This window comes from Sciurus vulgaris (assembly GCF_902686455.1).
Source record: "Sciurus vulgaris genome assembly, chromosome: 4".
NCBI lineage: Eukaryota > Metazoa > Chordata > Mammalia > Rodentia > Sciuridae > Sciurus > Sciurus vulgaris.
Window position 1 is genome coordinate 68,768,291 of NC_136464.1, and position 23,376 is coordinate 68,791,666.

At 33.4% G+C, this 23,376-nt stretch overlaps 1 protein-coding gene across 3 annotated transcripts in view; it reads left to right on the forward strand.

Moving 5' to 3' along the window:
- IPMK (inositol polyphosphate multikinase) overlaps positions 1–13,811 on the forward strand; it is a 53,570-nt gene extending 39,759 nt beyond the window's left edge. For all 3 annotated transcript variants that reach the window (XM_079138152.1, XM_079138154.1, XM_079138153.1), the window contains exons 5-6: positions 9,453–9,534; positions 11,530–13,811. In XM_079138152.1, the coding sequence (XP_078994278.1) occupies positions 9,453–9,534; positions 11,530–12,152 (705 nt within the window). In that variant the 3' untranslated portion in view covers positions 12,153–13,811. The remainder of the gene's footprint in view (positions 1–9,452; positions 9,535–11,529) is intronic.
- The last annotated feature ends 9,565 nt before the right edge of the window (positions 13,812–23,376 follow it).

The window sequence follows — 23,376 nt, forward strand, 5'->3', positions numbered from 1 at the left end:
TCCTCTAAAATCATGACTAAGACAAGTCCACTCTCACCACCCCCACCACACCCTTTTTTCTTTTTCATTAATTTTTTTTGGTACTGGGACTGAACTTAGGGGCTGTCTACCGTTGAGCTACATCCCTGCCCCTTTTTATTTATTTATTTATTTGTTTGGTTCTTTTGTGGGGGGACCTTACTAAGTTGCTGAGGCTGGCTGCAAACTTGCAGTCCCCTTGTCTCAGCCTCCCAAGTTGTTGGGATTATGATGTGTCACCTAGCTTCACTAGTCTCTTTTTTAGCATAGTTCTTGACATTTTAGCCAGAGCAATTAGGAGAAGGAAATTAAAGAAATACAAATAGGAAAAGAAGTGAAATTATTTCCAGATGATATGATCCTATGTATAGAAAAACCAAAAAACTCTACCAGAAGACTTCTAGAGCTGATAAACAAATTCAACAAAGTAGCAGGAGACAAAGTCAGTATTCAAAAACTAATAGTTTTTCTATATACCAATAAGGAACTCAATGAAAAGAAATCAGGAAAATAATTCCATTCACAATGGCTTTAAAAAAAATAAATAAAATGCCTGGGAATATATCTAACCAAGGAGGCAAAAGACTTCTACAAAGAAAACTGTAGATTCCCAAAGAGAGAAATTGAAGTGGACATTAGAAGATGGAAAGACAGCCTGTGTTCTTGGATAGACAATTAATATTGTCAAAATTACATACTCACAAAAGCAATCTAGTGATTCAGTGCAATCCCCATTAAAATACCAATGACATCAGTCCTTGGCCCTGAAAAAAAAAAATGACATTCTATAAAAACAGAGTCCTAAAGTTTATATGAATGAATAAGAGACCCAGGATAGCCAAAGCAATTCTGAGCATTAAGAATAAGGTTGAAGGTAACCCAATACCTGACCTCAAATTATACTGTGGAGTTATAGTAACAAAAACAGTATGGTGTTTTCATAAAAAACAGATAGGAAGATCAGTGGAATAGAATAGAAGACACAGACAAACTCAAACAGATAACAGTCATCTCATCCTTGACAAAGGTGCCAAAAAACAATGTCGGAGGAACCCTATCTATTTCTGTATAAAAGTCAATTCAGAATGAATCAAAGACCTCAGAACTAGAACAGACGCTTTGCAATGGTTAGAAGAAAACATAAGGTCATCATTCCAACATTGAGGCTTAGGCAGTGATTTCCTTAGTAAATGTTCTAAAGCTCAAGTAATAAAGCCAAGAATTATAAGAAGTGTGGATCAAATTAAAAAGCTTCTGTACAGCAAAGGAAAATAAAGAGAGCTGGGTGCAGTGGTAAATGCCTTTGATCCCAGTGACTTGAGAGGCTGAGGCAAGAGGATCACAAGTTAGAGGCCAGCCTCAGCAACTTGGTGAGACCCTGTCTCAAAATAAAAATGAACTCGAGTTGTATGTAGCTCAGTAGGGTAAAGTGCCCCTGCATTCAATCCCTAGTACCAAACTACTGGGGGGGAAAAAAGTGAGAAGAGATCTTTCCTATGGAATGGGAGAAAATCTTTGCCAGCTACTCTTCCAGCAGAGGATTACTGTCCAGAATATTTAAAGAACTTAAAAAACCTAACACCAATAAAACAATCAGTAAAAAGGCAAATGAACTAAACATATTTCTCAAAAGAAGAGATACAAATGGCTAAGAAATACATGGGAAAAAAAAAAAAAATGTCCCAAATCCTTAAATAGTCAGGGAAATGCAAATCAAAACCACTGAGATTTCATCTCACCCATTTAGAATGGTAAACATCAAGAATATAAATAAATGCTAGTGAAGATATGGGGAGAAAGGAACACAAAACATTGTTTGCGTGACTGCAGATTAGTACCACCACTATGGAAATCAGTATTGAAGTTCTTCAAAAGACTGGAATGGAACTTCCGTATACTCAACTATTCTGTTTCTTAGAATTTATCCAAGAGCTGAAATCAGCATAGTGTAGTACTATTTGCATTCCAATGTTCATGGCAGCACAATTCATAATAGCCAGATGAATAGTATATACACAAAATGTGTAATATATATATATATATATATATATATATAATGTGGTATATATACACAATGGAGATCTACTTCACCATAAAGAATAAAATTATGATATTTGCTGGCAAATGTATGAAACTGTAAATCATGCCAAGTGAAATAAGCCAGACACAGAAAGTCATGAGTCAGATCTCTCCTGTGGAAGCTAGAGAGAAATAAGGAATTAAAAAAGGGGATCTCATGAAAGTAGAAGGGAAAACAGTAGAGTAGAAGAAAGGGTTTTAGGGGTTTGGGAGAGTGTAGGAACAGTAGAATGAAATGACTAAATTATACTGTGTATATGTATGCATATATTACATGGAATTCTGCTTTTATGTATACTTATGACATACCAGTTTTTTAAAAGTTAATAAGTAGAAGGAACACCAATCAAGTAAAGGAACGGAGTTAGGAGAGAGGGGAGGGGAAGAAAAGGGGAAATACTGGGGAATGAAAAAGAGCAAATTATGTTATATACATGTGTGAATATGTCACAGTTAACCCTGCTGTTATGTATAATTATAACACTCTAATAAAAACATTAAAAATAGAATCTTTTACTATTGATTTTCTCATCTTATATCTTCAACTTCTGCCTATTCACTGTTTTTTGTTTTAAATATGTTCATACCAATTTTTTAAAAAAATAGAACATCAAAATCCCTCCTGTTGTAGATTTAACTTGTCTCCTCTTCAGAACCAAACTGGTTATTTTGATTTCCTTACTTCCCGCTCAGAATTCAACCCATTCCAATCTGGCTTCTGCTCATACTGCTACCAGGTGACTCCTCACTAAGGTCCCTAATGACACCCCCGTGTCACTAAAACCGAGTAACATTTTTCATTATTCATTTTACTTTACTTTAAAGAGCAGCCTTCAATATTGACCAAGTTCTCCTTTAGACAGTTTTCTTTGTGTTGGTGACATCCCACCTCCAGTCTGGTTTCTTCCTAAGACCACTTTGCAATCTCCTTTGCCAGATAATTTCTTTTTAGGTGTTTCTCTTGGTTCCATTTTAATACTCCCTCTCCTTTTGTGTAGTACTTTCTGTTCTCTTTGTTTCAGTTTTGGTTCACTGATAACTCCCAAATATATATGTCTTCATCCTCTGCTATTTCCTTGTATCTTCTAGTTTGTGTTTCTAACAGCCTCCTAGACATTGACTTAGACGTTTCAAACCCAGGACATAGAAGACTGACACATTTATTCTTCTCTCAAATGATTATAACAGTAACACCAAACCTCTCTTATTCCCTATTTTAATAAATGACACACCATACATCCAGTTTTACAAAGTAGAAACCTGGTAGTCACTGTCACCCCTCAGAGCCATCTCTTAAATTCCCAAACGTCTCTTGAGTCTCATTATCACTGTTGTACCTTTCTGAACTTTGGTCTCTGAAATTCAGTTTTGCTCTTTTCTGATCTGTTCTCCAAACATTGTAAAATGTTTGTCTATTCACAATATTCCCCTGTTTAAAAACTTGAGTGGATTTCCATTACCTTTAGTGTGCACTTACAGGATAAATAAGGCATTGTGTACTGTAACTTTGCTGGGATATATTGCTTCCCTAGATAGAGAGGTTTGTTTGCATTTTCTTGTATCTTGTTTTGTTTTGTTTTGTTTGTGGTGCTGGGTATTGAACCCAGATCCTTGAATCTGCTAGGTATGGGCTGTATCACTGAGCTTTATCCTTTGCTCCCTGCTTTTATTTCTTTAAATTAGCTTTATTAAGACTTAACTTAAAATCCATTTAATTCGTTCAGTTAAAATCCAGTTGTGGGTATAGCTCATTGGTAGAATACTTGTCTAGAGTGTGCAAAACCCTGGATTGGATTACCAGCACCACAAAAGTAAAAATGAAAAAACAAAGTTGGTCCTCTGGTATCCAGGAGTTCCTGCACTTGTGAATGAGTTCAGTCAAATGTGGATCAAATATATTTTTCAAAAAAATGGCATTTGTACTAACATATAGACATTTTTCTTATTCCATAAGCGTTACCATATAAAACATTTACATTGTATTAGGTAATGTAAGTTTTCTAGCAGTGGTTTAAAGTTTACAGATGAATGTGTGCATAGCTTATATGTAAATATTATGCCATTTTGTGTAAGGGACTTTGTCCTTGGATTTTGTTATCTGCAAGGGGTCCTGAAACCAATCCTCTGTGGATATTGAAGGATGACAGGATGACTGGATACCTTTAATTGATTTTCATCTATTTACATAGTTGGGCAACCATCACCACATTTACCTTTTTTATCACTCTTCAAAAACACTTTATACTCATTAGCAATCACTTCCCATATCTTCCCAACCCCCCTATTGTTACATGACCACTTACCTATTTTCTGTCTCCATAGATTTGCCTCTTCTGGATAATTCATGTAATTAAAATAATGTGGTCTTTTATGACTGTCTTCTTTTAATATTTTCAAGGTTCATCCATGTTGTAGCATGTATCATTACTTTTAATTGCCGAATAACATTCCAGCATGTGGATATACCATATTTTATTTTTCTATTTGTTCGTTGGTGGACTTTAGGTTGTTTCCCTTTTTATAAATATTTAATGTACAAGTTTTTGTGTACAAGTTTTATTTCTTTTGGTTAGATTCTTAAAATGTGAAATTTGTAGCTACTATGGTTAAGTTTATGTTTAAGTTTTTAAGGAGCTGCTAAAGTAATCGTACCATTTTACATTCCCACCAAAAATATTCTTATTTTCTCCATATCCTTGACCTATGTTACTTTTTATTATTTTTTATTTTGGGGGGATCCACCTGGTGAGTGTCATGTGGTATCTTATGGTTTTGAATTTCCTTTCCCTAATAGTTACTGTGGTTGAGTATCTTTTCTTACTACTTATTGACTGTTTATCTATCTTCTTCAGAGAAATGTCTATTCAGATTCTTTGTCCACTTTCAGTTGGTTTGATTTTTATTATTGAGTTGTATACAAATCCCTTGTGAGCTACTCAGTACTCCATTTTGTAACTTTTTTCCTGTTCTGTGGGTCATCTTTTTACTTTCTTAATGGTGTCCTTTGAAGCATAAAAGTTTTTTGTTGGGAAGTCCAATCTGTTTGTTTTCCTTTTTTTTTTTTAACTTATGCTTTTGGTATCATATGTAAGAAACCATTGCCTAACCCAAAGTCATCAAGATTTAAACATTTTAACTTTTAAAAAATAATTTATTTTCTTTAGTGAATGGTAAGTTCATTAAACTTTAAAAGATCATGGTGGGTTTTTAGACTGATAAAAATGACAGACCTGGATAATTTTGAAATTACCAGGGTCTCACTGAGTTGCCTAGTGCCACACTTTTGCTGAGGCTGGCTTTGAGAACTTGTGATCCTCTTGTTTCAGCCTCTCGAGCCTCTGGGATTACAGGCATGTGCCACAGCTCCTAGCTTAAATACATTTTTGTTATCATGTTTTCTGTTATAATGAAGGGGTTTAGTAGGTCGATAACATGCTTATTTTCTGTGCAGTTAGGAATTCTTTATTTTTAAATGTCTTTAAGCAATTATACTATTTCCTTGATCTCAAGATGGTATAGATTAATAAGACTCACCATTGACTTAACAAAGTTTCTTAACATGTGTCATAAAAGAGGTAGAGCTGGGCATGGTGGCACACACCTATAATTCCAGCACCAACTCAGGAGGCTGAGGCAGAAGGATTGGAAGTTGGAGATCAGCTTCAGCAACTTAGCAAGACCCTGTCACAAAATAAAAAAATAAAAGGGCTAAGGATGTGTGATGCAGTGTTGAAGTGCCCCTGGGTTCAATCCCTAATACCAAAAAAGTAAATAAATAAATAAAAATAAAAGAGGTAGAAACAGAATAGGGCCTGTAAAAGCAAGGAAGACATAAAAGGGAGAATAGAGTAATTTTGGAAAAGGTGGGGTTTTAAGACTGACAACAAGGGATAATAGTAGATGGAAAAACCAAGAAATAGCAGAACATGTTTGTGAAACCATTAAGAGTATATGTAAAGGACTGGAATAGGATAGGTGTATATGATTTTAAAAGTGTCAGACTTACAGCACCAATAAAACAACCCGAAAAAAAGTGTCAGGCTTAAGAGAAGTGACTTGCTTTGGAATTTAGTATTTTTAAATAGTGATAGTATCCATATGGGCTAACTGTTGTATATGTAGTTATTTAATTTTTCAATTCTGTATTGTCTGAAAACATATGGTATATAATTATAGGGATTTATTACACTTATATACCAAAATTAATTAAAATATAATTTGTAAAATTCATCTGAAGAATTTTTAAATACATGTATTTTAAGATTTTAGGTGATTTCATTTTTAGTGTTCCAGTATATTTTTGGCAACAACTTAATTTTTTTTTTTTTTTTTTTTTGGTTCTGCGGATTGAACCCAGGGCACTTGACCATTGAGCCACATCCCCAGCCCCTTTTAAAAATACTTCATTTTGAGACAAGGTCTTGCTTATTTACTTAGGCCTCACTAAGTTGGTGAGGCTGGTTTTGAATTTGAGATTCTTCTGTCTCAACCCACTTGGATTATAGGCATGAGCCACTGTGCCTGACTTAAGTCAATAAAGAAGTTCCGTTTAACTTTTAGTCTATATGTGAAATTTAGGTTCTCACGTGTGAGATTTAATTTGGATCATATAATATATTGTTGAATAATAAAATAGCGACAAATGTGTTTTTAGAATTGTGTGTGTGGTGTGTGTGTGTGTGTGTGTGTGTGTGTGTGTGTGTGTTACTTACTGGGGTTTGAACCCAGGGCCTGACTGAGCTACTTCCCCAACCCTTTTCTAAATTTTATTTTTGAGATAAGGTCTCAATAAGTTGCCCAGGCTGGCTACAAACTTGTAGTCTTCTTGTGTCAGCCTGCAGAGTAGCTGGCATTACAGGCACGTGCCACCACACCCAACCTTAGAATCTTATTGTTATTTGTTTATTCTTTGGTCCTGGTGATTGAACTCAGGTTCTCACTCAAGCTAAACTTGTGCTCTACCACTGAGCTATGTCCTTAGCCCTAGAACCCTCTTTGAAACATATGTAAAATAGAGAATGTGATTTTAAGACAATGTTTTAGTTGTGTTTAACAGTTCCTTATTAAAAATAATTTGTCCTTAACTGAATGGAATCTTTGGTGTTTATAAAGTGCTTTCTTCCATTCATAGTACCACTTTGTTCAAATAAATTGTCTTTCTTGGACTGGGAGTGTAGCTCAGTGGTATAGCTCTTGCCTAGTATACTTGAGGATCTGGGTTCCATCTCCAGTCCTGGGGGTAGAAGTCTTTCTTCCCGCCTTAAATAGGCCTGTGTCTGTGAAAGAACATAGTCTGAACTTTTTCAATGTGGTGAAACATTGAAAATTAGCCATATCAGACTGGAAGTTAAAATGTATCAATTTCTAAATTATTCTTAATGCTTCTTAAAAATAAGTTTTGAGAATATGCAGATTCCAAAACCTATGGAAACATACAGTGAGTAGTTCACCTCCACACAGTATATCTTATTATAGTTATTTTTTTCCCATTGTAATCTTGTGGAGATACTTTAAACATACACATAAGTGGCATCTACGTGTTCTTTTATCACAAAACCTGCTTCTAATACTATTCTGTGTGTTGCTTTCCCCCCCACTTAACATATCCTGGAGATCTTTCTATTGTGGAACAGTATTGTTATTCCATAATTTAACCAGTTCCCTTTGATGGATTCCTTGTTTCTGGTCTTTTGCTATTACAAGCAGTGGTTTAGTGAGTAACCATAGACCTACTTCATTTTACCAGTGTGCTAGCATATCCCTGGGATAAATCTTTACAGGGTAATTTCTGGGCTTATGTGCATTTATAATTTTGAGAGAATATTGGCAGTTTGCTTGATATGGAGCAGTGTTTTTCAACCAGGGGCAATTTTGCTGCCCTGGGAGACATTTGGCAATGTCTGGAGACTTTCATTTGCCACATTTAGAGGGAAGGGCTATACTCCTGGTAAGTTTGAGAGCTATTTGATTTCTGTGAACTCTTCAAATCCTTTGTTCATTTTTCCTTCAGTGTAAACATTTCAGCTAGTTTCATTAGTAAGAAATGATTTGTATTTTCATTTCTGTGTGGCAGAAACACTATTTAAAACATACTGTATGGGGTGAAAATTCCTGAGTTTTGATTGGAAATACCTTCCCTAATTATAAGTTATTCAAGGATTCTTCCATTTTTTTTTAGAAGGGGGCTTTTATCATTTCATTTTGTGCATTGTGGTCTTTGATATATTTGGAATTTATCTTGGCATACAGTATAAGGTCTGAATACAACTTACTCTACTTAATCAGACTAAACATTAATAAATAATCCATCCTTTCTCATTGGTGTAAAATTCTATTATCATATACTGAATTCTCATTCGTGTTTGATTTTCTAAAATACATTTTAATATCTGGTATGTAGGATGGTAAGGTTAGTCCTATTTGTTTTTTCCTGACTCTTAATTGTTTTTCTAAGTGAACTGTTTTTGTTGTTGTTGTTGAGGGGGGTGATCCTTTTTTTGAGTTGGGGCCTCAAGTTGCCCAAAGTAGCCTAAAACTCCTGAACTCAAGCTGTCCTTGTGCTTTGATCTCTTAGTTGGGACTGTAGGGGTATGGCATACCTGCTCTATGTGAACTTTAGAAATAACTTATATGGTAGTTATAGATTAACCGAATAGAAGTGATATCTTTTATGATGTTGCACTGTCTTCTTGGAGAACATAAATGGGTGTTTATCTTAGGAATGTTCTAAAGATGTCTTCATATAGATTTGTACTTATTCAATTTGTTTATATGTCTTAATCTTTTGGTTGCATTTGTAAATGGGATCTTTTCTCCCATTTTCTGACTGGCTTTATAAATATAAAAATTGTTTTCTGTTTACTAATTTGTACTTTATGACCATTTCAACTTTTATTATTTATATTTATTTTTTAAATCTATTACCTATGAAGAATAATTCTATATTATCCTTTTTTATATGATTATACCTCTCTTTTTTGTTTTATCTATTTGCATCTGCTAGTAACTGCAGAACAATATTAAATAGTAATAGTGACAAAAGACATTGTGGTAGAATACTTTTTGTGGAAGCTTTTTGTATTTTAAAAGAAATGCATCCTTATTTTCCTTTAAACTTGATCCCAACTTTTGGTATATTAAGACATAAATTTATCAACAGTGGATATTAAATTTGTTAAATATCTTTTTAGCATTCATTGATATGATTACATGATTTTTTTCTTTTAAAACCATTAGAATGAATGATATAAGTCAGTCTTATTTTTAACTCACCATTTCATTGCTGAGTTAAATCCATGTGGTCAAGGAGGGATTAGTTTTTTTTTAATATTCACTGTTTTTCTTCTTTTTGACAGGTTTATCATGTTCATTCTGATAGCTATGAGACACAAAATCAGCACTATGGAAGAAGTTTAACAAAAGAAACTATAAAAGATGGTAAGTATTTAAGAAAGAAAGAATGTTTTTATTATTGTATCAGTAATAATTCTAAAGTTACTTCAATTTTAGTTTTCCTTCAAAATAATCAAATTCATAATGAAAGTTTTTTTAAATGAAGCAGATTAACAAAATTGGATTAATCAGAACTCCTGGTTCATAAAGCACCCAAATCAAATGGTACTTTTTAACATTTTCATCATTTCTTACTATTATGTGTGTTAACTTTCCATTGCCATGATAAAAATCCCTGAGATAGTCAACTTTTATTTTTCCTTTGGTGCTGAGGATTGAATCCAAGGCCTTGTGCATGCGAGGCAAGCACTCCACCAACTGAGCTACATACCCTAGTTAACTTTTTAAAAGGAGAAAAATGGGTGTTTTGGCTCACAGTTATTAGTCTGTGATCATTTGGTCTTATGCTTTAGACTTAGGGTGGCACAGTACATTGTGGTAGGAGCATGTTATAGAAGAAAGCTTTTTTCCTCATGGTATCTAGGAAGCATGGAGAGGGGAACGAGGGCAAAGATCTCAATATGTCCTCCAAGGGCGCAGTCTCAGTGATCTAACTTCTTCCCACTAGACCCACCTCCTAAAGGTTCTACCACTTCCCAGTGAGACCAAACTTCACACATAGGCAGGGGATACTACATATCCAAATTGTGGCAGTGTGCTTTTTTATAAACAAAATTGAACATTTGTGAATCAACTGTCTAGCTCATACTGAAACTGAAGGTTGTCTTTAAAATCATTTTTTAAGTAAAGACTGTGAGTCATAGTATATCACAACTGCTTGTTATATAAGAGACTTTAAGATATATGTTGTATGTAATTTTTTTTGAAACTTCTAGTGTGTAGTTGAGCTATAAAACTGATATATGCTTCTAAAATATTTGTGGTAAGATATCACAAAAGCAAGGATATCCTGGATCTCTGGAACATTTATTCTCGGCTCTACTAAGTTAGAAACCAGTTAATGTGTAGCACAAGTTTGTGAAGCATTTTTGTGTTATTTATAGAAAACAGACATCCACAGTGTGAGCTTAACAGTTAATGTTTCCTTTGGTGTACTTAACCAACAGCCAGATAGTATTAAGATTGGCTACTTTCAGAATATTTTTCTGGGACACAGTCTGGTCCTATCTGAATATCTTTCTTAACATTGTTCTAAGGTAGAGGAGCAGATTATTTAAAAACAGAAATAAAATTTTACATGCCCATAAATTCCCATAAAAGTTTAAGGCATAATTTGAAGAGATGCCTAGTAACACAAGTTGTTTAAAACATTTAAAAGTTTCCATTTTAACAATCAACCTGGAGAAGTGCTGGTCCCAAGCAAACTTAACTCTTGTGAAAAGACTAATCAGTATTGAGGAAAAATAAAAATTAGTAGAATTATGATTTGGTATTTGGTAACAAGTCGTTGATGTCATTAAAAATGGTTATAATTTGACTCTTGGTTTTAGACTAGCTCTTAATTGTAATCCTAACGAACAGGTATTTTCTCTATAAAATTCCTCACAGCAAATCTTGGAATTGCATTTCTTCATAGAAAACATAAAGCTAAACTTCTAGTCTACCTGTAATGCATTTTTCTTTGACTAGGGTATTTCACTTTAAATTTGTGTCATTTAAATGTTTTCTAATATGCATTCTTCACCAAAAATTAAGTTGAGAGCTAAAGTTTCTGTGTCTAACAGGAATTCCTAGAATTCCAGGTTTAGCTATTCAATTAACTATAAGGATGGTGGGAAAAATACTGAAGAATTTTATCTATTGTGAATCCACTTTCCAAATGATAACTCTTCAAGCAAAATTAAATTGAGATCTAAAATTTCTATGTCAAACAGGAATTCCTAGAATTTTAGGTTTAACTATTCAATTAACTGTAAGGGTGGTGGAGAAAATACTGAAGAATTTTATCTATTGTGAATCCACTTTCCAAATGATAACTCTTTCATACATTGGTTCTAATCCTAATGTATTGTTTTATAGGAGTCTCCAAGTTTTTTCATAATGGGTTCTGCCTAAGAAAAGATGCTATTGCTGCCAGTATTCAGAAGATTGAGAAAATTCTCCAGTGGTTTGAAAGCCAGAAGCAGCTTAGCTTTTATGCAAGTTCGTTACTGTTTGTTTATGAAGGTTCATCTCAGCCAACCACTACAAAATCAAATGACAGAACTTTGGCAGAAAAGTTTTTGTCCAAAGGACAATTGTCAGACACCGAGTTACTGGAGTATAACAATAACTTTCATGTGTTAAGTTCCACAGCAAATGGAAAAATAGAGGCTTCAGTAGGCAAAAGCTTATCCAAGATGTATGCTTGTCACAGAAAAATGTATTCAAAAAAACATCACAGTCAGACTTCATTGAAAGTTGAAAATATGGAGCAAGACAATGGGTGGAAAAGCATGTCACAGGAACATTTAAACGGAAATGTACTTTCCCAACTGGAAAAAGTTTTCTACCATTTTCCCACTGGTTGCCAAGAGATTGCGGAAGTAGAAGTGCGAATGATAGATTTTGCTCATGTGTTCCCTAGCAACACAATAGATGAGGGATATGTTTATGGTCTAAAGCATTTAATTACTGTACTTCGAAGTATTTTAGACAATTGAATCTTTTGCTGCAGTCTTTTTAAGGGGTGAACAAATCATAATGAAGAGCAGCAGTCATTATCTCTGCACCTGTAATGCTGTGTAAAAACTTTGTATTGTGAGTCAACATTTTATTTGTCTTTATACTTTTGGTAGAAAGGTTAACTTTTTTATAATCTTACTCAGGAATACTAATTTGTTCATTAGAAAACTATGAAGAATAAAGAAACAAGAATGTTAAGCAGGGAATGTGGTGGTACATGGCCTAAACATCTATTTGGCTCAAGCAAAATGGAAACCATTTTTCAGTAAGTAAGAGTTTATTTAGCTTTCTGTAGCCAATGTATCATGAAATCTGTCCACCCAACCTTGAAAATGAGCCATACTAACCTATTGCATAATTAGAACCCTCAAAATCTAGAAAGCACAGGTTGATATTCTTAGTATTGCTACGTATGAAGTTATTAAAACTGGAGAAAATTCTACTTCAGAAATAAGTACCATTTAGGTTTTATATTAAAAGTTCAGACCAGCATATCAAAAGGTGCTTCTTAGTGAAATGATGTAGAAATGTTGCATTCCAAAAGCAGGTTTTCCTTTTAATTTCCATTTATCTATGGAATACAAAATAGTATACTTTGTGAAATATATAATGGAAATGAACAACAACAACAACAACAACAACAAAAATACCTTGAAATTAAAGGCACTGATGATTCTTACCAGAGTCAGAAGAGAGAAATTATTTGTAAGAAACAAAATATTTTTCTTTTAAATTCTTTTATCGCAAGTTCTTTTATGGCAAAATTGGAATCTATATTTACTACATTGTGAGAAGGTATTACATAATATAGAAGGTATACATGTAATACCTTTTTCTTAAACAGAGGCTTCAAAGAGGTGGATGGTTGAAACTATTTTTCCTCTAAACAATTTTTTAGAGTGTTTTCCTTTTAAAATTCATGTATTTATGTGTTCCCATTTAGTTAAGCAGTAGTGTAAATGTTTGTTGCTAAATATAGTGTTTCTCAGAATTTGGTTAAGCAGTGAAAAACCATCAAATCATGTAAGTGTTTTCAAAATACTGTGTGTAAATTAGTGCATCTTATAGGGTTTGGTGCATATCTGAATCTTTACTTCTGTTTCACTATTATAACAGTTTTAGACTATATCCAAAGAGTAATTAATTTTATTGGGAGCAGAGGCAAAAACAGATTTGTAAATATAATCTTTGTTTCACACACACACACACACACCACCTTTTTAAAAATAACTAGGTATTTTTCATTGAAAACTTGTAAGACTTTGAAATTAAATTTGCAAATACATTTAATGTTAATGCTTTCAGAGCACTTTGACTCAATAGTAGCACATCTAACAGTTGAGCAGTTTTGCTATATTCCTGGAACACATTTTGGAGTTATGAATTGTTAAGATCTTTTCCTCCTCTTTTCACCTCAGAATTACAAGTTAAACTTTTAAATCCAATTGCCATTTTTATGTGGTATGGAGGAAATTTTGTTTATCTTACCTTCCCAACTCTAAGGGTACTTTCAAATATCTGAGTCCAAACAAAGATACCAGATAAATGTTCTATGAATTCTATACTTAGCAAATCTATTAAACTGGCATAACTTTATATGCATTTTGTTATTTTTATTTAGAATTAGTGTAAAATATTTTTCCACTCCCAAGTGAGTATTGGCTGTAGTTTTTGTTTTTGTAGGAATGAATTCAAATCTTAATAGTAAACTTTTTAAAATTTACCTGTTTTTCTTACAATATGGACTTTTGTTGTTGTTGTTGTTGTTACTTGGTTAGTGTTCAGTACATCTTAAGCTCAGATAAATAAACACTATGTTGAATCTTCAGAGGATTTTTTGTATGGGATGGTGTCAGCCTATGTACATTAAATTTAATAAATTTAAGTATTATCAGATTATTTGCACATTTTAGTTCAATAAAGCCTGAATCAGCTGTTCCAGATTTTCTTTATCTGTATTTGGAAATAGAGTTTTGTAAAATCAGTGTCTTGCCTTTCTGATACAATAGATCATGTTTTGTTTTAATAAAACAAGAAGTGCTTTTATCTTTGTTTTTCAGGGAAGGGATTAACATTTAATTCTTTTTGTTTACATTTTTTATCACTGTTACCCAATACCCATTTTGTTATTACTTTATAAGTAAGCTTGTATGTAACAGAATAAGTATCTGTTTCTGTAATCTACATGTGACTATTATCTAGTCCTGTCTTTTAAGATTATGCTGAAATATGCCACTGTGGGAATGAATGATCACTATTCAACAAACATGTTTGAACATGTAAATGTTTAAGAAATAAGCAAAATAATGACATAGTTTGGATTAATAGGATTATTGGTTTTTTTCTCCCCTAGGAAACATAAATAATGATGTTTGTGTATTTCTTATGGAATGCACTCATAAAAAGAACTTTTAAGAAATTGTGGATGTGAATACATTTCTCAAATAAAATTTAAATTGTAAAATAGTTTTATAATAAAGTATTTACATTAATTGATATTTTAATATGGATGAAAGTTGCATAGATTCAAATAAATTAAAATCCATGATAAATACTACATATTTTATCTAAATAGTTTTTCAAGAAATAATTATGAAAATGTGTATATTAAATGGCTCTAACATGGAGCTTGTGGTATTTCAAATCGGTATTCATGATTCTTTGTTTTTTGTGTCTGGAAAGATTGTACTCATTATGCTTCTTTACACTACAGTTTGCTACTGTGGGCCTCTAGGCTGTTCAACTGAAATAGAACTTTAAAAAATTTTTTGATTAAGTTTAATTTAGTATTTTATCAAGATATCATATCTGTAAAGTCTCTACCAAATTTATAACATTTGAAATCGAATTAATATCCATAGTTTTTTTTAGTTGCAGTTTTCTTGTGTCATGAACCTGAAAACACAATTTTAATTTTATTTTTAAGGATTTGGAATATTATAGGATAAACAAAAATTGTTGAACAATGAAAGAATTTTATCATGAAATTACAGAAATTGTGTCCACTATTTTAAAGCATTGTCATCTTTTTAATACCATTTTCTCTTAGAGTTTGACATTTAAACTTGATTTGCTTTAAAAATTGTTTACAGTGTTTGGTAATTTTATTCCTTATCCAGTGCCTTTAACCTTGCTTTGGTATATTTGTAGCTTCAGTTTTCCTTTCTGTTGTATCTTATAATGTTTTTAGTAGCCCGGGAAGCATCAATTTCTTTTTAAAAATTGTCGGTTGGATTATCTGAAGAGGTAGTAATTACTTGTTAATACTTTGGGAAACAAGTACAGTTTCCTCTGATGGCCAGGCTTCTTAATTTATTCAAAAAACATGTATCTGATGTATACCATGTGCCAAGCATTTTTAATCCCCACCCCTAGTATATAGTTTGAACTAATCGGACAAGGCCCTAACCATTTCCAGCATCCTGTCTAGGCCAAGTGGTTAGGAACTCAATTTAAATAGAGATTATAGAGAAACATGCATCTAAAGATAATAAAGATAACCAGCATTTGAGTTTGTGTAAAGATTAATAAGTACTGAATTAAGATGAGGCAACTAACAATATGTTAGAAAGATTAGAAATATTTTGCAGCTTTGTAAACTTCATTTGACTCTTGAGTTTTGATAGTAGCTGTTGATAGTGTAAAAAAAAAGCCTTAATTTTCAATATTGATGGTAAAGGTACGTTTACTTAGACTGTCCATTTAGAGTAGTGTTTAATATAACATTACTGTGAAAAACATTCCATTACCTAGTCATAAGCACATTAACTACACATTTTAAAATTGTATTTTATAATTTAGTACAAGTAGTTTTAGGCCTCAATCTTAAATCACTGGTATTTAAAATCTGGCAGTAGGGAGGTGTGGTGGCTCAGACCTGTAATCCCAGTGACTTGGGAGGCTGTGGATTGTGAATTTGAGGCCACCCTGGGCAATTTAGGGAGACCCTATCTCAAAAGGCAAAAAAACAAAAATAAAAACTCTACCTGGGGGTATATAGTTCAATGGTAAAGCACTCCTGGGTTTAATTCCCTGTATTACAGAAAAACTTTTTTTTTTTTTTTTTTTTTTTTTTTTGGGCAGTGGATACAAAGCTACTTTTTTGACTCAGTGAGACTGATTTTATTCTAATTTAAAATGCTTGTTAATATTTGAGTATTTGAGGAAATTTGGGATCATCATCATTTTGTTTAATGTTTAAATTCTTATTGCTTATTTTAATAGATTCTAGTAAGAGGAAAGGTACTCATGCAATTAAACAAATTGGCATGTATATTCAAGAATTTTTTTATTCTTGAATTTTGTCATCATTGGGGTTAAATTTTGGCCTGATGTTCACCTATAATGTAAACAGTTTAATTATGAAGTGAAATAACCTTAAATATGATATATGATACACCTGCACATAAATGAAAATGGAGTGCACACAGACACTTTACTATGGGAACTGTACTGGAAGATTTATGAAAGCATGTGAAATTGCACCTAAAATTGTGTTATTAGTGACTAAGCAGCAATGCTAAATTTCTTGTACTTGATGAATGAATGTATTTAGTCACAGTAACTTTGGTTTAAATGTCTAAGTAATGTCTCTAGTTTTTTTTTTTTTTAGTGTGTTTGTAATTTGTATTATTGATGGGGGGTATTCTTGGACTGCAGGGGTTATTGTCAATGTGTGATTTGTGTTTTTATTTTATAAAATCATCTAATGTGATATACCAATTTTTATAAGTGATATTTAGATAATTCTAATAACTGTGTATATTTGACAACCCATTAAAATGTTTTACATTGGAGTTTTTTTCATTACTTGTAACATGCTTATAACTCATGGTAATTTAAAAGTAACTCATTCATTCAACAGATATTTTAGTGTGTGTTATGTGCCAGAAACTATAGGAATCACTCAGGATTCAAAGAACAAAATGTTAGTAGGAAGAAGGGTACACATCAGGAATGATAAAGTATATGAAGAATTTTGTATGACTCTTTTTCTATCATATGAACTAAATAAAATCTTTGTAATTTACAGAAGTATACTATAGGAGAAACATTGACTTGACTGTGAGAACACTATAATTTTAAAACTTAAGTAGATAAGATTTTTACCTGTATTTGAAGTTTTGTGAATTGGTTACTCAGTGACCACGTTACTCTTTTCATGTATTAGGAGGGTACTGTCAAACACCTAACACCTACTCTTTACCAAGCACAGTCTTTGACTTTGGAGATTTAAAAAGTTGAATTAAGATTCAGTTCCTGTTCTCAAAATATGTGCTGTTTGGTCTGGCAGGGGTGGAAGAGACATGTAAATGTGGGGTAAAATGATTTTGGAGCTCTGACTGATACTTACAGTATCTAGCAGGATTATGAAAGGGGGCATTTGTAACAGCACAAAGAAGTAAAGGGTCATGGTTCATAACATCACAGAAAATGTAAGTCAATACCCAGTAAATTGCATTGAATTCCTTATGCCTGTTTCTGTGTGCACACTATGGGAAAGATCAATACTTCTCAAAGCAGCCTTACTCCATTCCTGTTAAGTTGGCTGCCAATTGCTGAAAATAACAAGGAATTCTGCCACTAGGATCTCCTAGTTACAGTTAAATATAAAGACTAAAAGCTGAAATTAAATACAAAGTGAAATAATTATAAAGTAATAATAAAAGTGAAAATAATCCCTTGGGGATTTTGCTTCAATGCATATTTGATTTCAGTAGGCTTAGAAGGGGTCTGTGATGCTGCTGGTTCATGGACCACACTTCAGTAAGGTTTTCAAGAAGTTCTTTGAATATAGGAATGTGGTATAATTGATTCATAAGCTTGATTTGATGTTGAAAGTTTATAATTTTAAGGAAAGTTAGGAATGCCTTTAAAATTATTTTGTAATGCTGGGGATCAAACATGGAACCTTCTGCATACTCAGCAAGCACTGTACCACTGAGCTACAACAAGTTAATACAATTTGACAAAATGCTTTGGGATTTTTTTTAAAGGATTAACAGAAGTCAAAGAAATTATCATTTGGAAACAATTACAATTTGGGTACACTGAATTAGCAGCTCTGAATATTGCAAATCAAGCACTGGAGACTTAAAAACTTTTTTTTTTTTTAATGGAGGATTTCCATACAAAGAGAATGTTGTTTTTGAAGGCAATTCATTGGCTGGGAAGAAGCCCTCTTTTGGATTTGTTCGTTAATTAGGCACTCCAGCTGAAGGCCAGCAAATACTGACTTCAGTTGTTTATCCAAGTCTATTAGAACATTCTGTGGTTTGACCTTACGTAGCAGGTGTGAGTGCATTCCTTTGGATCTCCACTTTAGAAAATCTTAATCTTAGTTACTTTGTTTGCCATCACAGGATGGACACAAAGAAAAATGAATATGATGTGGTGGAGACGTGTTAAGTCTATGGAGGGATAAACTATATTACCTCATGCATTTTGGAGATTATAAACTTAAGGTAAGCAAATTTAGCTTATGGGACTTGGATCCAGTTCCAAAACCATCCTCATATTTGTAAATTTGTAAAGAAACAACTACCATAGTCTTAAATTTCCATTTTCCACTCCCTATAGTAATTGACTCTAACCCATCCAGGATATTTCAGAGGCAGAGAGAACAACCCAAGCAATGGACTGACCAGCTTGACCACTCTGTCAGCAATTGTTGCTGCACAGTAACCCAAAATGTAAGTGACTATTATTTTTATGACTCTATAAATTGGTTGGTTGGTTCTGCTGATCTTGGCTAGAATTACTCATGCTTACAGGCAGGTCAGCTGGGGTGTGGTGTGTGCATTGCTACAATAAGTCTCCTACATCCTCCCAGCAGTTTAGTCCAGGCATATCTCTCATTGTAAAGTTCCAAAAGAAGCTGAAAATATGCAAATACGATTGAAGTTTATGTTTGAGTTGAATTTACTTCTGTTGCCAAATCTAGAGTCAATGTGGGAAGGCACTAAAGAAAAGCACTGAAAGTATCATAACCCAGTTAACCACATGCTCCAACCTTGGAGCAGCTCACACAGGGCATCAGGAAGCTGAGTCTTGTCATGGTCCGTGGTTTCATCAGGCAGCACCTTCAGGTAAGTGAGACTAGATATTTATTTATTTATTTATTTATTTATTTATTTTTAGTTGTAGATGGACATAATACTTTTATTCATTTTTATGTGGTGCAGAGATTCAAATCCAGTGCCTCACACATGCTAGTCAAGTGCTCAACTCCTGAGCCACATTCCCAGCCCTGAGACTGGATACTTAATTCTGAGGATCATAACAGAAGCAGTAGGATAAGCATCATATGCAAGTCTTTAAAATTCCTTTTCTTGTTTCCTTTGTTACTTTCATCCAAGTTTCCATTGATTACCTCCTCTGGGTACAGCCCAGGGGGCAGCTCCTCTTCAATTTTAAATGACCTATGTTATTGTAGTGTGTTATCCTAAGCAATCTCATCTTATTCATGAGTCTCCTTGGTGATAAATGTCCGTTGATTTTCTTCCAAGTGTGTACAAACTGTAAGCTTCTATGACAAAAAACTTATGCAAAAAAATGCTCATTTTATATGTAGTATTAATGCCAGTTCATTAATTGATGCTTAAACTCTTTTTTCACTGAACTAGTAGTTTAGGTTCAGTATTAGATGCTGGAGCTTCTGAATTCTAAAATAATATTTGAACTTGGATATGCTATTCTATTGTCAGTTTAATTGGATTATTGTTCCTCTAAATCAGAATTTCACATTTTCTCCCTACTACATTTTCTTATTTTATTATTAATATATAAAATCCCAGGGAGGGTGAAAATTGATTTTTCCCAGAGTGGATACTATTATTTTTGCCCATGTATTAACCTCTTGTTTTCTTAGAAAAAGATAGCAGAAGCTGGAAGCTTTATTAAAAAAAAAAAAAAATTCATTAGGCTCATGGTTTTAGAAACTCAAAGATTTGCTGACTCCATTTGTTCAGCCTCAGATGAGGACCTTCTGACTGCCTCACAGCCTGGTGCATGCATATCGTAGTAGGAGCCTATCAGAGGCATGACAGGTCACAGGCAAGACAGGAAGCAAGAGAGATTTGGGGGCCAGGCTTACTTTTTTTATAACAACCTACTCTCATGGGAACTAATCTCCAATAGACCATTAATTTCTTCCAAGAATGGGACCCCAAGACCTGTTTACCTTCCTCTGTTCCCCACCTGTTAAAAAGGTTCTCCCACCTCTCAATATTGGTAGGCTAGGAGCTGAGCTTCCAGCATATGAACTTTTGGGGGACACAAGCTATATCCAAACCACAGCAGTCCTCTGGTAGACCCACACTTATGCATCTTTTATTGACTTTTTCCTTGTCTTGGTAACTATCATCTTATTTCTTCCCTTTGCAGAAAAATTCCTCAATTTATTTCCACTTCCCCTATTTTATGTTAAGTCACTCCAGTGAGGCTGTGACAGTCCCACCCACTCCATCCCCCAGCAATAGAAATGGTTCTTGTTGAGGACACCAATGACCTCTATATTGTTAAATCTGAAATTCAATTCTCACTGCTCATTTTACATGACACAGTAACATTTGACACATTTTTATGTGCCTTCCCTCATATGTGTTCGCTTTCTTCCCTTGACTTTGTTGCTCATGCTCCCTTTTTTCCTTCTAACCTCCTTTTTTCTAAGACTCTTGCTGTGTCTTTGTGTCTTCACCAGCCATTGGTCTTGGTGAACTCTGAAGACTAGTCCTCTCTTTTATGTAATAATTCTACAGATCAGCCTCTCAAACCTAATAGACCTGACGATTTTAAATAACGAATACTTCATAAAACCATACCTGTTATCCCAAACTGGAATGTACAGGTGATATAATCTATTCACACATAATTTTTTTAAATGAAGATACAAAACACTGATGAAAAGTCAAAGCAGACCTATAAATTGAGGATACATTGTGTTTATGGAGGTGAAGACTCGATGTTTTAAGATATCAGTCATCATCAAAATGATATATAGAGTTAAGATAATTCTTACTAAGATGCTGACTGAAATTTCCACCCATAGAAATCTATAATCTAATTGTAAAATCCGTATGGAAAGGGCAGAGAAAAGAGAAGGGCCAAAATGACTTTGGAAAAAAATGCAATTGTAAAATTCATACTACTAGATTTCAAGATTCACTAAAAAGTAACAGAAAATAGACTGTGGTATTGGAGAATAGATAGACATAGATAAGTGGAAGAGAATAGAAAGTTTAGAAGTAGACTCAAACAAATAGGATCAATTGGATTTTTAACAGCTTTCTTATATAATTGACAACTGTTCCTGTTGAAAATGTATAATTGGGTAAGTTTTGTTGACTGCATACACTATCACCATGATCAAGAAATGAACATGCCAGTCAACTCTAAAAATTTCCTTGTGCCCCTTGGTAATCCCATCCTCTGACCCTTCCTTGTCAGTCCCCTTTCCACCTCTATCCCCAAGCAAACAGTGATCTATTTTCAAATCACATGCATTATTTGAATTTTCATTATTCATGTATTTTATTTGGTCTTGTTTCAGTATAACTGTTTTGAAATTCATTCTCATAGTTGCATGTATCAATAGATACTCCTTTTTATTGTGTGTATGTACCATAATTTATCCATTGACCTGTTGAAATAAATTGGAATTGTTTCCGTTGTTTGAGCACTACCATAATAAGGTTACTCTGAACTTTTGTGTATAATTCTTTGTATCAATGACATATGTTTCTCTTTTTCTTGAGTAAATATCTGAAGTAGAATGGCTAGGTCAGATAGTTTAACATTTTAAGAAAGTGCTGAACTATTTTCTACAGTGATTTTCTGTTCTGCATTTTTACTATTCACTTGCTATACATACTTTACAACACTGGTATGGTCAGTTTTAAAAACTTTTAAATATTTTAATTCATGTATAGTTTTAGCTCATTCTTGTTTTACTTTGCATTTCTTTAATAATATGAAGTACCATTTATGTGCTTTTTTGCTACCTGTATGATTTTTTTGGTGGAAATGTATGTTTTACTCTTTTGCCCATTTATTTATTATAGGCTTTTAAAATTTACTATTGGAGTTCATAATGTATTCTAGATTCAAGCTTTTTATCAGATAGGAGATTTGCAGATGTTTTCTCCCAGTCTGTGGCTCGTATCTCATTCTCATGACACACAAGACATTTTGTCTTCTGCTTAAAGACCAGAAATTCTTAAATTTGCCAAGGTCCAATTCATCTAGTTTTTTCATTTATGTATGGTGCATTTGATATTGGATCTAAAAAATCTTTGCCTAATCCAGGATCACAGAGATGTTTATGCATCTGTCCTCTAAATCCACCTTTGTTTTATAATTGGTAGATTGTCAGTGTTTGTATATATACATATAAAATTACAACCCTTATGTTTTTCAATCATACAGTGCTTTATTTACTTTTTTGCAATTTTTTTTCTGGGTCAGTCACTTTCATGATGAAATTTATTTCTCTGCTGAGTAGATGAGAGAGCTTATGCCCAAATAGTTTAAAAGCTTTGCTTAAGGTATTAGGTGCAAAATGAAATACACCATAATTCAAAGAGAGGCAAGCTTCAGCCACTGGTTAGGTCTATTATATTAGCAGAGATAAGCTAAGGCATTAAGGCATGCTAGTTATTTTTTTTTTCTAAACTAGGGGAAAGTATTAATTGTGAGAAAAGTTTACAGGGAGTTTTTGTAGTTCAATGGCTCCTCCTTTAGTGAAATTATTTTGTCCTTAATAGGGTGAATGCTCCAGTGTGTTCTCATCAAACGGTGGCATCAAAAAAAAAAAAAAAACTTAAATAGAAATTGAACAAAAATAGAAAAAAAATTAGGTTACATTTACATTTCCATATCTGTAAAAATTCTAATAATAAAGGAGTATTGAAGGGAAAAGATAATAGCTGAAGAAAAATGAAATCTTCAGAAAGAATCTTTCTTGGTGTGAAGCCAAGAGACTTTGGAGACCCTCAAAACCACACTGTGGAGGTTCTTCCACCAGGATTAGCTCCCTCCAGTGGGCCAGGTCTGTGGGGTGGAGACTGTGGGCTGCAGTAGAAGCAGGTGCTGCCCTCAAGGCACATAGGTCATCAGGGAGGTGAATGCACTAATACATGAAGCCAGTACCTGGGGCCACTGTTCACTTTACAGATGAAGAACAGGCTCAGTCTTGTTAACTAA